This window comes from Paramisgurnus dabryanus, chromosome 23, assembly GCF_030506205.2.
Source record: "Paramisgurnus dabryanus chromosome 23, PD_genome_1.1, whole genome shotgun sequence".
Taxonomy (NCBI): Eukaryota; Metazoa; Chordata; class Actinopteri; order Cypriniformes; family Cobitidae; genus Paramisgurnus; species Paramisgurnus dabryanus.
Window position 1 is genome coordinate 10,662,265 of NC_133359.1, and position 13,724 is coordinate 10,675,988.

General features: G+C 36.9%; 1 protein-coding gene across 2 annotated transcripts in view; it reads left to right on the forward strand.

Annotated features, from left to right (window-relative positions):
- Nucleotides 1–13,724, forward strand: part of dock4a (dedicator of cytokinesis 4a) — a 76,568-nt gene that overhangs the window by 44,194 nt on the left and 18,650 nt on the right. For both annotated transcript variants that reach the window (XM_065291956.2, XM_065291957.1), the window contains 13 exons: nucleotides 1,947–2,044; nucleotides 2,132–2,215; nucleotides 2,639–2,739; nucleotides 6,523–6,604; nucleotides 7,673–7,843; nucleotides 8,633–8,825; nucleotides 8,929–9,053; nucleotides 11,309–11,443; nucleotides 11,530–11,628; nucleotides 11,750–11,844; nucleotides 11,942–12,017; nucleotides 13,366–13,466; nucleotides 13,599–13,657. In XM_065291956.2, the coding sequence (XP_065148028.1) occupies nucleotides 1,947–2,044; nucleotides 2,132–2,215; nucleotides 2,639–2,739; nucleotides 6,523–6,604; nucleotides 7,673–7,843; nucleotides 8,633–8,825; nucleotides 8,929–9,053; nucleotides 11,309–11,443; nucleotides 11,530–11,628; nucleotides 11,750–11,844; nucleotides 11,942–12,017; nucleotides 13,366–13,466; nucleotides 13,599–13,657 (1,419 nt within the window). The remainder of the gene's footprint in view (nucleotides 1–1,946; nucleotides 2,045–2,131; nucleotides 2,216–2,638; nucleotides 2,740–6,522; nucleotides 6,605–7,672; nucleotides 7,844–8,632; nucleotides 8,826–8,928; nucleotides 9,054–11,308; nucleotides 11,444–11,529; nucleotides 11,629–11,749; nucleotides 11,845–11,941; nucleotides 12,018–13,365; nucleotides 13,467–13,598; nucleotides 13,658–13,724) is intronic.

Here is a 13,724-nt window from a genome sequence, read left to right on the forward strand (position 1 = left end):
TTTTTGTTACACAACTCTAAAAAATATGAAACGTGATATTTGTGCCTCGAATACATCAAATCATGGGACACCAAGAAGCGTACCATCTTTGTGGAATGTGCCCTTTGTCTGCGGTGCCATATGGCTGCATCTCTTGGCTAGTGCCCATGATATAGTGATGTATTGATCTGAGTCTCTCAGAAGGTGAGTGTCATGGTAACAGTGGCAGAAGCGGAGTGGTTTTACCGGCTGGGTTTGTACTGGAGATCACAGTGGGGCTGAGCCCACACCTGCCTCTGTTGACCTTGGAGCTTCGCCCAGCGTCTCTGCGGCTCTGCCGTGCCTTTACCCAACTGCAGATATCATCAGCCATCTGGCTGTTATTTAACCAAAGACACTGATGAACTCAAGTTATATTCAGTCTGTAGTCAAGCTTTAGGCACTTGGAGGATAGCAAGTGTAGATGTTTATGTGCAGTTGAAATTATATTTGTCATCTGTCTTTGGACACCAAATGTGCAATTGTATGCATGTAGTTGAAAGTCATTATTTGTGTTTCAAATTCATGTAATTACTTTAATAATGTGATACTCATTGTCGTCGATCACAAGATGTTACAGGTCATGACAATATAATATTTTACTTTAAAAAATGTATTAAAGGGACACATTTTCCAGCTCCCCTAGAGTTAAACATTCGATTTTTACAATTTTGGAATCCATTCAGCTAATCTAAAGGTCTGACATTATCACTTTTAGCATAGCTTAGCATAATCCAATGAATCTGATTAGACCGTTAGCATCGCAATGATATTACGCAGCAGCCAAAATAGTCCCCTTAGTAACTTTCAATGGCAGGGGACTATTTTCGGGCTGCGTAATATCATTGCGCCTCCTGCAGCCATGTTACAGCAGCAAAGTCCTTGATTATTACACCAGAATGAGAGTATAGTTCCTAACCATCTCTGCCTAGAAAATAGGAACTTTTAATTTTCCATCGCTCTTAGTACACAATGTAACTACAGTAGAGTTTTAAAAAGGAAAAATATCCAAACTCTTTGGTTATTTTTTAGCGTGATGAACTATGCTAAAAGTGTTAGTGCCAGACCCGGAGAACAGCTGAATGGATTCCAAAACGGTAAACATCAAATGTTTAACTCTAGGTGAGATGGAAAATAAGTATATATATAAAAAAAAGCTAAAATCATGATTTCATGAATGTACCTGCAGTTACAGGATATTTTCACCAACATACAAGGGAGCAAATTGAGTTAAGGCAGAAGGTACAGAACGTTTATGCATTTGGAAGATGATTTTATCCAAAGTGATTTACTATGCATTGAAGCTATTCATTATAAGTTTGTGCATTTCTTTGGAGTCGTACCCACGGCGTTGGCATTGTTAGCACCACACTCAACTTTTTAAAGAGGACATATCATGAAAATCAGACTTTTTTCATGTTTTAGTGCTACAATTGGGTCCCCAATGCTTCTATCAACCTAGAAAATGTGAGGAAGAGCAACCCAGTAACTGTGTTTTTAAAAACCATTCTCTGAAAGCATGTGAAAAATAGGTATTTGAAATGTGGCTCCCCTTGTGACGTCAGAAGGGGATCTTATTATAATAATACCGCCCCTTAATCGGCACTTTCCAACCACGGCACCACCATTTAGTGCGGAGAGAGAGAGAAAATAATTGACAGCACAATTGAGTTTCAAAACAAACCACCATTTTGGCGATCAAAACTCATTTGCATTTAAAGGGACACACCCAAAATTGGCAATTTTAACATGGTATAATAAATGATCTATGGGGTATTTTCAGCTAAAACTTCACAAACACACTCTGGGATACCAAAGACTTATTTTGCATCTTAAAGATGTCTCATAAAATGTCCCCTTTAAGCAACAGAAAAGTTAAACATTTTTGAGTTGACCTTTATTAAACACGTTCCTTTTATTGCTTGCAGGTGACATGTTGGATTTGCTAAAATGGAGAGTCCATCCAGACAGAATAATTGACTGTCTTGCCAAAATGAAGGATATTGATGGCACAGAGATTGTTAAGGTATAGACTCCTCTTGAGACTGATGAAATCGCAATGCTTTCCCCTCCTAAAGAATTCAATTTTGGCTAACAATTGATCTCTTTAAAGTTTTTGCAGGACGCCCTAGACACTCTGTTTGGCATTTTAGATGAAAGTCCCCAGCGGTATGGCCTAAAAGTATTCGACTGTCTGGTGAGCGATACTTTTTTTGTGAACGTATAAAGTTTAGCAACTGCATTTTCTCTCTAGATTCGAGTTTCCAGATATCCTTTACATGCTTTGACTGCAAATTCGTACAGACCCATCCATCTCCTCTGCCTTTATTGAGTACAAGTTGTTTTGCTCATCTCTCCTGTACTGTGTTACCACGGTTACATGCCAGATACGGCACCTTATGAAATCCATCTCTTGCATACTCTAGTTATAATATAACTCTTGTACGTACAATAACTGAAACAAAGTATAGTTCTCTGAAATACTTGATAAGGCGATCTATGGTCAACTGTAAAGCGTGGCCATGCTCCCATTTGTACAATTATACATGAACTGAATGTATAACTGATATGTTAAAGACATAAATCACACTTATGGCTTAATGCTTTTATCGTCACACAGGTGCATGTTATAAATTTGCTGCAGGACAGCAAATTCCAGCTCTTTAAACCCGTCATGGACAACTACATTGAGAACCACTTTGCAGGTGCCCTCTCATACAGGTAAGCAAGCCGCAAGGCCCAAATCCACAAGGTTAAATATTTTAAGGTAGATTTTAAGTAAGTGTTCACTTTTTTATGGTATAATGTAGTTGAAAAGCCTTGATTAGGCTTCTTAAATAGTGTGATCCTTTGTGTCAACTTACCCCATATACTATAGAAAGACAACATCTAAATTTGTAAACGAATGGTAGAAATATTAGTATACGTTTTGTAGCCAACGCTAACTAAATAAACCAATTTCGAGAAAAATAAAATGCAGTAAAGAGTGGGACAACACGTCCCGGTCTGTACTGTAGCATTAAGTCCTCAGCTTAGTTTTAAACATCCTCTTAGTGCAGATTTTTAAAAGCACAGCATAGTCTTGCTTTGATCGTTCATAAAATGCTTTCTTTCACCCACAATGCCCTTTAACCTTGCACGCGCGGTGGTCAGCCAAAAGTAAGGAGATTTCAAACATATAACAGGATAAGTTGAAGTGCCTCCTCGGTTGACCTTTCACCCTTCTTTCATGTAATCGCACAGCTAAACCTTGCATCCTTATTCCCTGGTGTGCTGCAGTCTGTGTGTGTCCTCCTGATGTGTTTTTCGATCATTCTCTCTCGCTCACCTCTCGTCTCGGCTGTGTTTTGGCTGTGCCGTGTATCGGTAATGAGGCGTGTGTGTTGTGTGTATGTGTGGGCAGTGATGTGGTCTATCTACTGTGATGCACTGAGGTGTGGAGCATCAGTCAGAACTTAGGTGAATGTGGGTGGGTTGCAGATCTGCTCGTTTTCGCACTGTTCTGGTCAGTCATGTCCTGAGTCTCATAGTGTGTCGTTCTCACTTATTTTCTCTTTTCTTCTCTTATTCTCTTCTTTATTTGTGAGAATCTTCATCATGATTCAACTTTCTACTTGAAATATTACTGGTGATGACCCAAAGCATTCATTTTGTATGTCTCCCTTATATAATAACAAGGCTGAATCAAATCTACAACTTAAAAGAAAAATTATTCTTTATAACAAATTTTTAGTTTTATGCCCATTAATTTGCTTAACCATCCATGTGCACAGATTTGTTTCACCATATTAGAAGACATACATCTTCTGTAAATTGAGGTGAAGAAAATTTAAGTAAAGTGAATGTGAGGTGAAGTCAAGTGAATTAAATTCAAGTATATTGATGTGAACTGAATTGCATTAGCACTGAATATATTAAGGTAAGGTAAATTTAAGTGAAGCGAATGGATGTGAATTGAAGTGAGGTCAAGTGAACTGAAATGAATTAATTCAAGTGAATTGAATTAAATTCAAGTGAACTGATATGAACTGAATTAATGTGAACAGAATTGAAGCACTAATGCATTAGTATTGAAGTAAATTGAGGTGAGGTAAATTTAAGTTATGTGAATGGATGTAAAGTAAATGGAAATCAAGTGAATTGAAGTAAATAGTTGATGTGAACTGAATTGATGTGAAGAGATTTGAAGCATTAGAAGTCTTCACGGTTCCACTTAGATCTGAAAACCAGAGGTCCACCTGAGAGGGTTCGGGTCTAAAAGCTTCACTTGGACACAGGTCGGTTGTAATAATAGTGGCATCGGGTCTCGGGTAATTTAAAATGAATGTGTTTTTGCAGAACGGACCCGAGACGACTTGAACTATCTTGTTTTTCATCCCTCCCCCCTCTGTTTGTTGAGAGCAATCCAAAAAAAATTCCACTTTATTTCTTAGGTTTGTCTGGGGTTGGGTCTTACTTTTTTTTTTTTGGCATATCGGGTGAATTGAAGTGAATTCAATTTGAGTGAATTGAAGTGAATTAAATTCAAGTGAAATTAAGTGAATTAAATTCGAGTGAATTGAAGTGAATTAAAGTGAATTGAGTTCGAGTGAATTAAAGTGAATTAAATTTGAGTGAATTGAAGTGAATTAAAGTGAATTGAGTTAGAGTGAATTGAAGTGAATTAAATTTAAGTGAAATTAAGTGAATTAAATTCAAGTGCATTGAAGTGAATTAAAGTGAATTGAGTTCGAGTGAATTGAAGTGAATTAAATTCAAGTGAATTGAAGTGAATTAAATTCAAGTGAAATTAAGTGAATTAAATTTGAGTGAATTAAAGTGAACTGAGTTCGAGTGAATTGACGTGAATTGAGTTCGAGTGAATTGAAGTGAATTAAATTCGAGTAAATTGAAGTGAATTAAATTGAAGTGAATTGAGTTTGAGTGAACTGAAGTGAATTTAATTTCGAGTGAACTGAAGTGAATTTAATTTCGAGTGAACTGAAGTGAATTAAATTCGAGTGAACTGAAGTGAATTAAATCCGAGTGAATTGACGTGAATTGAGTTCGAGTGAATTGAAGTGAATTGAGTTCGAGTGAATTGAAGTGAATTGAGTTTGAGTGAATTGAAGTGAATTGAGTTTGAGTGAATTGAAGTGAATTGAGTTTGAGTGAATTTAAGTGAATTAAATTAGAGCGAATTGACGTGAATTGAGTTCGAGTGAATTGAAGTGAATTAAGTTCAAGTGAATTGACGTGAATTGAGTTCGAGTGAATTGACGTGAATTGAGCTTGAGTGAATTGACGTTATTTGAGCTTGAGTGAATTGAAGTGAATTGAGTTCGAGTGAATTGAGTTCGAGTGAATTGAGTTCGAGTGAATTGAGTTTGAGTGAATTGAAGTGAATTGAGTTTGACTGAATTGAAGTGAATTGAGTTTGAGTGAATTGAAATGAATTAAATTCGAGTGAATTGAAATGAATTAAATTCGAGTGAATTGAAGTGAATTGAGTGTGAATGATTTAGAGTGATTTAAAGTTAATTAAATTCAAGTGAATTGTGTTAGAGTGAATTGAAGTGAATCGAGTTTGAGTGAATTCAAGTGAATTGAGTTCAAGTGAATGGTAGTGAATTAAATTGGAGTGAATTGAAGTTAATTAAATTAGAGTAAACTGAAGTGAATTACATTTGAGTGAATTGAATTAAATTGAGTTTGAGTGATTTGAAGTTAATTAAATTAAAGTGAAATTACGTGAATTAAATTAAAGTGAATTGAAGTGAATTGAGTTTGAGTGAATTGGGGTGAATTGAGTTTGAGTGAATTGAAGTGAATTGAGTTTGAGTGAATTGAATTAAGTTCAAGTGAATTAAATTGGATTGACATGAAAGTAACGTAAATTAAAATGAAGTGAAGTTAAGACAAATAAATTAAAGTGAAATGAATTAAAAGCTGTGTATTGTAACCGAGATACATACTGTATATTACTGAGTTTGCTAAATGCATTGTGTAGTAAAACCTAATTCTTCATTACCAAAATCAACTGCTTTAAAAAGAATTGTAGATGTTGTACAATCTTTTTAATTAAAATCCCATTAGATTTTTTTGGGTGTGATGGTTTTACGCTATGTTTAACATTAAATGCATCCCCTTACAATTACTTTTAATGTATTCCTCCTTATTGCAATATTATCCTCCTGGGTTCCCAAAATCAACAGGAAGCTCATTACGGACCCAGCTTCCCCCTCTATTATTTTATTTCATTTTTAATTAATCTCATCATCTTGCTTTTAATATTAATCTTGCATTAACGAACTAAAAATATTTGGCCAAAAATATTAAACCTTTATTCAAATTCTTATTCAGAGCTTTTGACGCTGTTCAAGTGCATACAGACCCACAAACTCATGCAGATATACACAGATGTTGAAAAAGTAGCAGACTACACACACATTTTTACTCGCAACACATTTATTGCACATCTCTCAGTTTTTCTTAATGTTTAATATTCACGTTTTGTGTCTCCAGGGATCTGATTCGTGTGTTAAAGTGGTATGTGGATCGTATCATTGATGCCGAACACCAGGAACAGATCCAGCAGGTTTTGAAGGTGAGAACGCAAACATACGCTTCGTGCTATCTGTATGTATACAAATTTAAAGGGGTGTTACGAGGGGTGGCTGACAAGCCGCAAATGCTCTCTCATTTTCTCTCTCTCATCATACTGAAGTGAAGCCCAAACTCCCTGCTGGGTTTCTGTCCTGATCTTCTAAGCCTACACCCAGCAGCTATGAACACCCTTGATGCATCTGTTATACCTCACCAACATCTCTCACCCGCTTACCCATCATGCAATTAGATTCTCTCCTTTAAAGGCAAAGCTATAAACGGTCATCTATTCTTCATTTATTTGCCCGTTCTGCTTTTGTGACCCACAGTGGGACCGCCAGACACATTTTTAAAACGCCTCACACTCTTTACAGTCTTCAAAGGTGTTATTTGAAAGCAATTCCCACTTCATACCTTGAACCCTTTAAACATCTTTTGGTACATTGTGTGCCATTTCATGTTTTCCTGTTTTTGCTTAATTTGGGATTGAAATTAATGTCAAATTTTAACTCTTTCCCTGCCATTGATGTGTTATCTCGTCAATTAAGTTTGCATAAAAACGTGTTCCTGATGAATTTTTTATGTTAATCTGCAATACTGCGGTTATCCACTAGATAATCGCGGTATTATAAGTGTATTGCGGTATTGTTTATGAATTGCTACATTCTTAAAACGTACTTATCCAATTTATGAAAAAACTAAAGACAAAACGTTATTTACTAATTTTAAACTCTGTGTATGTCTCTGTGAATCTGATCTCTAACAAAATTCCTTCACAAAAATGCAATTATTTTAGCTTTTTGCTAAAAAAAAAATATTTTTGAAGAAAAATACCCACATTTATGAGTTTATACCTAGAGAAAAAATATAGATGGGATGAAACATTTTTTTCTCTTTTTTTTCCTTGAAAGCAGAGGGTCTGTTCTTTTATTTGATATATTTGTATGTTTATATATTTTTAGATTTTTAGGCATTCTGTGAAATTTTGGTGAAAATCACAAAAAAATGATGGCGGGGAATGAGTTGTTTTTCTTATTAAAATAACATTCTGATATCTTATTGCCTACAGGCGTCCGAATATTTATTTAAGTTTATCGTACAGTCACGGCGTCTGTACGCGGCGGCCACTGGAAGCCAGAACGAAGAAGAATTTCGCTGCTCCGTTCATGAGCTCTTCAAATCCATCCATCTGTTCCTGTCTCATGAGAGTAAGGGCATTAGCCCCATCACACACACACAGGTGAGATGCACAGTAAACACGGTATACTATGGTTAAATTCACCATCGACATCAAAACATCTGGCACACTTTACCCTAAAGCTCTTATTTTATATTATTCCAGCTTCCATTTCTATCTCATTTTCCCTGGATTTCACAGACACATATGTTCACCAAAGTATTCAAATCTCACTGAGCCTATGGTGATTGAGGCTTGATATACACAGAAATGCACCTTGTGCCCCACCGCACACCGTGTCACAGAGCTCAACATCATGTGAACTTTGTGTTTGATGAGCAAGAAAGACGTGCTCCATGCGTTCAAAGGTTCATTTCATTCCGACGATTCTTATTGGCTGCACAGCAGGGATGCACGCACATGCATGTTCACACATACACCCACATTGAACTTTCACACAGGTCTGTACTTGATATGGCAGCCCAGCGGGAGAGCAGATTTCAATTAATACGGCCAAGCAAATAAAGCATCTTTGGATGGCGCAGTGTAAGCGGGCGACTGTATTGTTGCCAGATTTGTGTCATTGCAATATCTGCGTGTGGCCGTTTGTGTGCGTATACGGAGGCGTTCTGTCTGTGTTGTTGTGTGTCTTCAAAAGTGTCTTTGGTTACATCTGTTATTTGACATCTCCTGCCGTGCACGGGGAACGTTTTCCTGCTAAATGTGACTGAAAATTTTGACAGCTTTTCAGTGATGCATAGTTAAAAGGCATGACACGAATTATATGAGTTCTTTAATATTTCAAAAGCATTTGTTTGCATAAACGGCGTGTGTTTATGTGAATCTTCTCAGGCCGTGTTCCTGAGATCGTTCCCGACTGTGTGCTGCGAGCTGCTAAAGATCTTCGGCATAAGAGAGGTGGCCAATCTGGCCCGTGACACGCTGAGCAGCCTGCCTACCCTCACGCACACAGACTGCCCCCTACAGGCCGTTAAACTGCAGTGCATGGCCAAGACTGTCGAGAGTCCACTTTACATAAACCCAGGTTACGTGACATTCGCAATACTCGAATAAATAGTTTTATGTTTTCGGTTTTAGGTAGGTTTTATTATGTAATATGTGATTTTAATGTGTATGTGTGTTGTTAGAGTCGAGATGTGTGCTGTTACCGGTGGTGTTGCGACTGCTACACACACACCTGCAGGAACAGAAAGAACTGGTGCTGTGTGCCAACATCCTCACCAGCATGCTGACGCTCAACATACCCACTACGGTTAGTCTCGCACTTACACTGAGCCATCATCTGTTTTATATTTCACATGTCTTCTTTATGATTCTGCATGGTATCTGCACACAGTATATTTTCTGTTTTAGTTTGATTTGCTTTTTGAGACTCTCTTTTACCCTGCCTTACTGTTCCTTAGAGCGCCATCTTGTGGGCCACGTAGGCTGTGGTAGACCACTGACAAATAATTTTTATAAATCTTGTTTTATTCGCATCAGATTTTTCATATGAATTTATATGAATTAAAAATGCTCATTCAAGATGCATGATCTAAAAGCCCATTCATGTTTGAATATCGCAACATTAATCACGTCGTGTCAGATAGAACGTATGTTCATTCAGATGCAGTAACAATATGAAGGGGTCGCAAACTGCACGTTCGCGTTGTACCACATTATAAAGTCGAACACACTGGTGGCATCTACAATAGCTGTCCACTGCGCTTCGGTGTGTGATACCCTAGAAGCAAAATAGAAGCGAAACGCACACACTTTCTTCCCCTACTGTAGCACCACTTTTTGACGTCCATTTCGCATCACTTTTTGATGCTTGGGGTTTCCCCTTTTTGCATCATTTTTTGACGCGCAAGATACTTTCAGTTGTTTGGCTTATACGTCAAAGACAGACGCTGTTAAATTCATTGCATGTGTAATTAAAGGATTAGTCCATTTTCTTAAAAAAAAAATCCAGATAATTTACTCACCACCATGTCATCCAAAATGTTGATGTCTTTCTTTGTTCAGTCGAGAAGAAATTATGTTTTTTGAGGGAAACATTTCAGGATTTTTCTCATTTTAATGGACTTTAATGGACCCCAACACTTAACAGTTTTAATGCAGTTTAAAATTGCAGTTTCAATGGACTCTAAACGATCCCAAATGAGGCATAAGGGTCTTATCTAGCGAAACGATTGTCATTTTTGGCAAGAAAAAAAAAAAATGCACTTTTAAACCACAGCTTCTCGTCTTCCCTCCTGTCCTGTAATACATCATCACATCGTGAGGTCACAGATGACGTATCAAAACTACGCCCCAGTGTTTACAAGTGTGGAGAAAGAGGACCGTTCCGACGTTGTTGTATGTGAAATGATACTAATTAATGGTTTTGTGTCAGTTTATTGTTTAAAATGGTTCGCAAATGTGCGTTTCATATATGTAACACGTGACCTTTCGACATCATTACGCAATTACGTGAGGTCTCGCTGGCTCGTCACACGACCGGAGGAAGACGAGAAGTTGTGGATTAAAAGTGCATTATTTGTAATTTTTCTTGCCAAAAATGACAATCATTTCGCTAGATAAGACCCTTATGTCTCGTTTGAGATCCTTTGAAACTGCAATTTTAAACTGCATTAAAACTGTTAAGTGTTGGGGTCCATTAAAGTCCATTAAAATGAGAAAAATCCTGGAATATTTTCCTCAAAAATTTCTTCTTGACTGAACAAAGAAAGACATCAACATTTTGGATGACATGGTGGTGAGTAAATTATCTGGATTCATTTATAAATGGACTAATACTTTAAAGTAGAAATAATTTTTAATACACCCACTGAAAAAATGAATAGACCACTTCAGTCTTGCCTTTTATAATCATGTCTACTGTCGCCTATTGTCATCATTTCATTTCGGTTCAGTGTTTGTTGACTGAAAATGAAAAGTGATTTTCTAGGCAGAACTATATACTCTCATTCTGGCGTAATAATCAAGGACTTTGCTGCTGCAACATGCTTGCAGCAAGCGTAGTGATATTACGCACTGCCAGAAAATAGTCCCCTTGGTTACTTTCAATAGCACAGGACTATTTTCAGGTGCTGCGTAATATCACTACGCCTGCTACAGTAGAGTGGAGTATAGTGCTATTGCCAGGACCCCGTCACACAGATTAGATATAATTCAAGACATGATTCTGACAGGATCCTGACAGTACCCCCCCCCTAAGGAGCGGCTACCAGACGCTCCTCAGGGGGACACTAAACTCTGGACAAAACCGACTGACAGCTATACTATATTCTTCTTTATTGTATTGTACTGTACTATTTTTCTTTGCTGTACTGTACTACTTTACAGTACTCTGCTCGACCATACTTCACTTTATGTAATTTTCCCGGCTTTACTTAGTATTCAGTTTCAATTACAAAGTACTAACTTTTATGAAGTACTATAATCATCACAAAGTGCTTTGCTCTACAATGCAGTGCTCTACTGTACTCTTATCCACTCGCATCTTTCTCCCTTTCTCTGCAGGATTGTGGAGCATCTGATGAGGTGAATGTGGTCATGGAGGGTCTTTCTGGAGTTTTACTCCGAACAATACTGGAGGTGACCAATCGGCCTCAGCCTGCTGCCACCTCCCTGCGCCTACAGTACCAGGATGTCACAGTCAGTTTGGATCTGTTCTTATGATGCTCTCTATTTGCTTTTATGAAAATATTTCGGTTTATTTAACGTGTTTGTCTGTGTTTCAGGGTGAATTTGTCGCGTGTTTGCTTACTCTGTTAAGACAGCTGAAAGATAAAGAATATCAACAGCTACTTAGCAGATTTCCCACTAAAGATGAACTGACGGTAAAAGCATTTAATTCACTTCAAATGGCCATGTTTAGACATGTCATTATATAAAACTTGGCAATGCAGCTATTTAGCTTGATCTAGTCTAAACCTACAATCTCTGTTTACGGTTTTCCAGAGTTTCCTTCTGCAGTTATTCACCGTCTTCAGAATACTAATCCGAGCGGATATGTTCCCGAAAGACTGGACTGTCATGAGACTCGTCGCTAATAAGTGAGTATAAAAAATCCAACTGACGACATGTCATTAAATCTCATTTAGCTATGGAAATGTGTCTTATTGCTCAAGGCTTTCGTTTGTTTATGTTTAGTGTGATCATCACTACTATCCTGTATCTCTCCGATACACTCCGCAACAACTTCCTTAATGAGAAATTTGACTTCAAGGTAAGTAAAGGGTTTGCAAATTCATTGTTTTATGAAAGAAACCTGTGAAAACGTGCCCTTGATCTTCATTCTCACCTTTTATTTAAATTAGGTGTCTGTATTTATTATTACGATGTAGACGGGTTTATATTATTAATTTATTTTCTGCTCTTCTAAGTACTAGAATACTAGAGCAATTTAAGCATATTCACCAAAGATTGCACAATGAAATCAGTACTATAATAAAAAATAACTAAAAAATTATAGTTGTACACAGTGATGGGGGTAATGCATTACAAGTAACATGCATTACGTAATAATATTACTTTTCTGAAGTAACGAGTAAAGTAACGCTTTACTTTTTAAATGTACACATTCATTTCAGTCATAAAAAAACACCTGCAAGACCTGAAAGAGATCAAGCCTAAGCCAAGAAAAAGTAATGCAAAAGTAACTAAAAAGTAATGTAAGTATTACTTTTCATGAAAAGTAACTAAGTAATGCAATTAGTTACTTTTTTTGGGAGTAACTTAATACTGTAATGCATAACTTTCCCCAACATTGGTTGTACAGTACAATCATGGTCAAACTTTAAAGGGATAGTTAATCTAAAAGTCGAACAGTAAAGGTATTAGAAATGTATTTATTTTAAGTTTATTAATTTAAAGCCGATTTTTAGCGGAAACCATAAAGAAGGTCACATAGTTGGGTAACAAATATTATATTTGTCATATATTGTGGTCTTACAAAGTAAAATAATCGGCCGTTGCCAAAAACCTTTACAATATTACAGCCTGTAATCCATAAACTTTTTAAAGGGATAGTTCACCCCAAAATGAAAATTTTGTCATCATTTACTCACCCTTAATTTGTTCCAGACTTTCTTTATTTTGCTTAACTTAAATGAAGATAACCAAACAGATTTGGGGCACCATTGACTTCCATAGTTTAATTTTTTCCTACAGTTGAAGTCAATGGTGCCCCAGACATTTTTCAGAATATCTTCATTCGTGTTTAGCAGAATAAAAGAAATGTATACAGGTTCGTACAACTTGAGGGTTGAGTAAATACATTTTTATTGTTGTGTGAACTATCCCTTTAATGTGCTAGCAACCTTTTAACTCTTTGTTTGTGGTTTTAATCATACGTCAATGTTTCTGTTGCCTCGACTTGCAGTAGTACAATTTTATCGCATTTTTGAAAGCAGTACACCTTTGCACTAATCTGGAATAGCAAATATTCCAATTTGCATAAACATCTTTCCTGTCCTTTCCTTGTTTCCCCCATTAACCCTGAGGCATGGTTCCTACTTGCCTGAAGTGCTAATAAGGATTGACGGCATTTTAATTAATCGTCGTCTTATCTGCAGGTATGGGAGTCCTATTTTTATCTCTGTATAATATTCATCAACCAGCCTTGTCTCCAGCTCGAGATGTTTCCGCCATCCAAGAGAAAAAAAGTCCTGGAGAAGTGAGCCATCTTCCTGTTCATATCCTCATGCAATTGGAATCCTATAGAGATTTTCATGGTGTAAAATAATAGCTTATTCATAATAGCACAATGGATGCATTTCATACAATGCTTCTTTTTCTGTTTATAAAGGTACGGCGACATGAGAGTAATGATCGGCTGTGAAATTTTCAGCATGTGGCAGCATTTGGGTACGTTCAGCTACATACATTTACTTTAATCCAAAGTGACTTACAAACAAGGGTTCATTCAACTTTT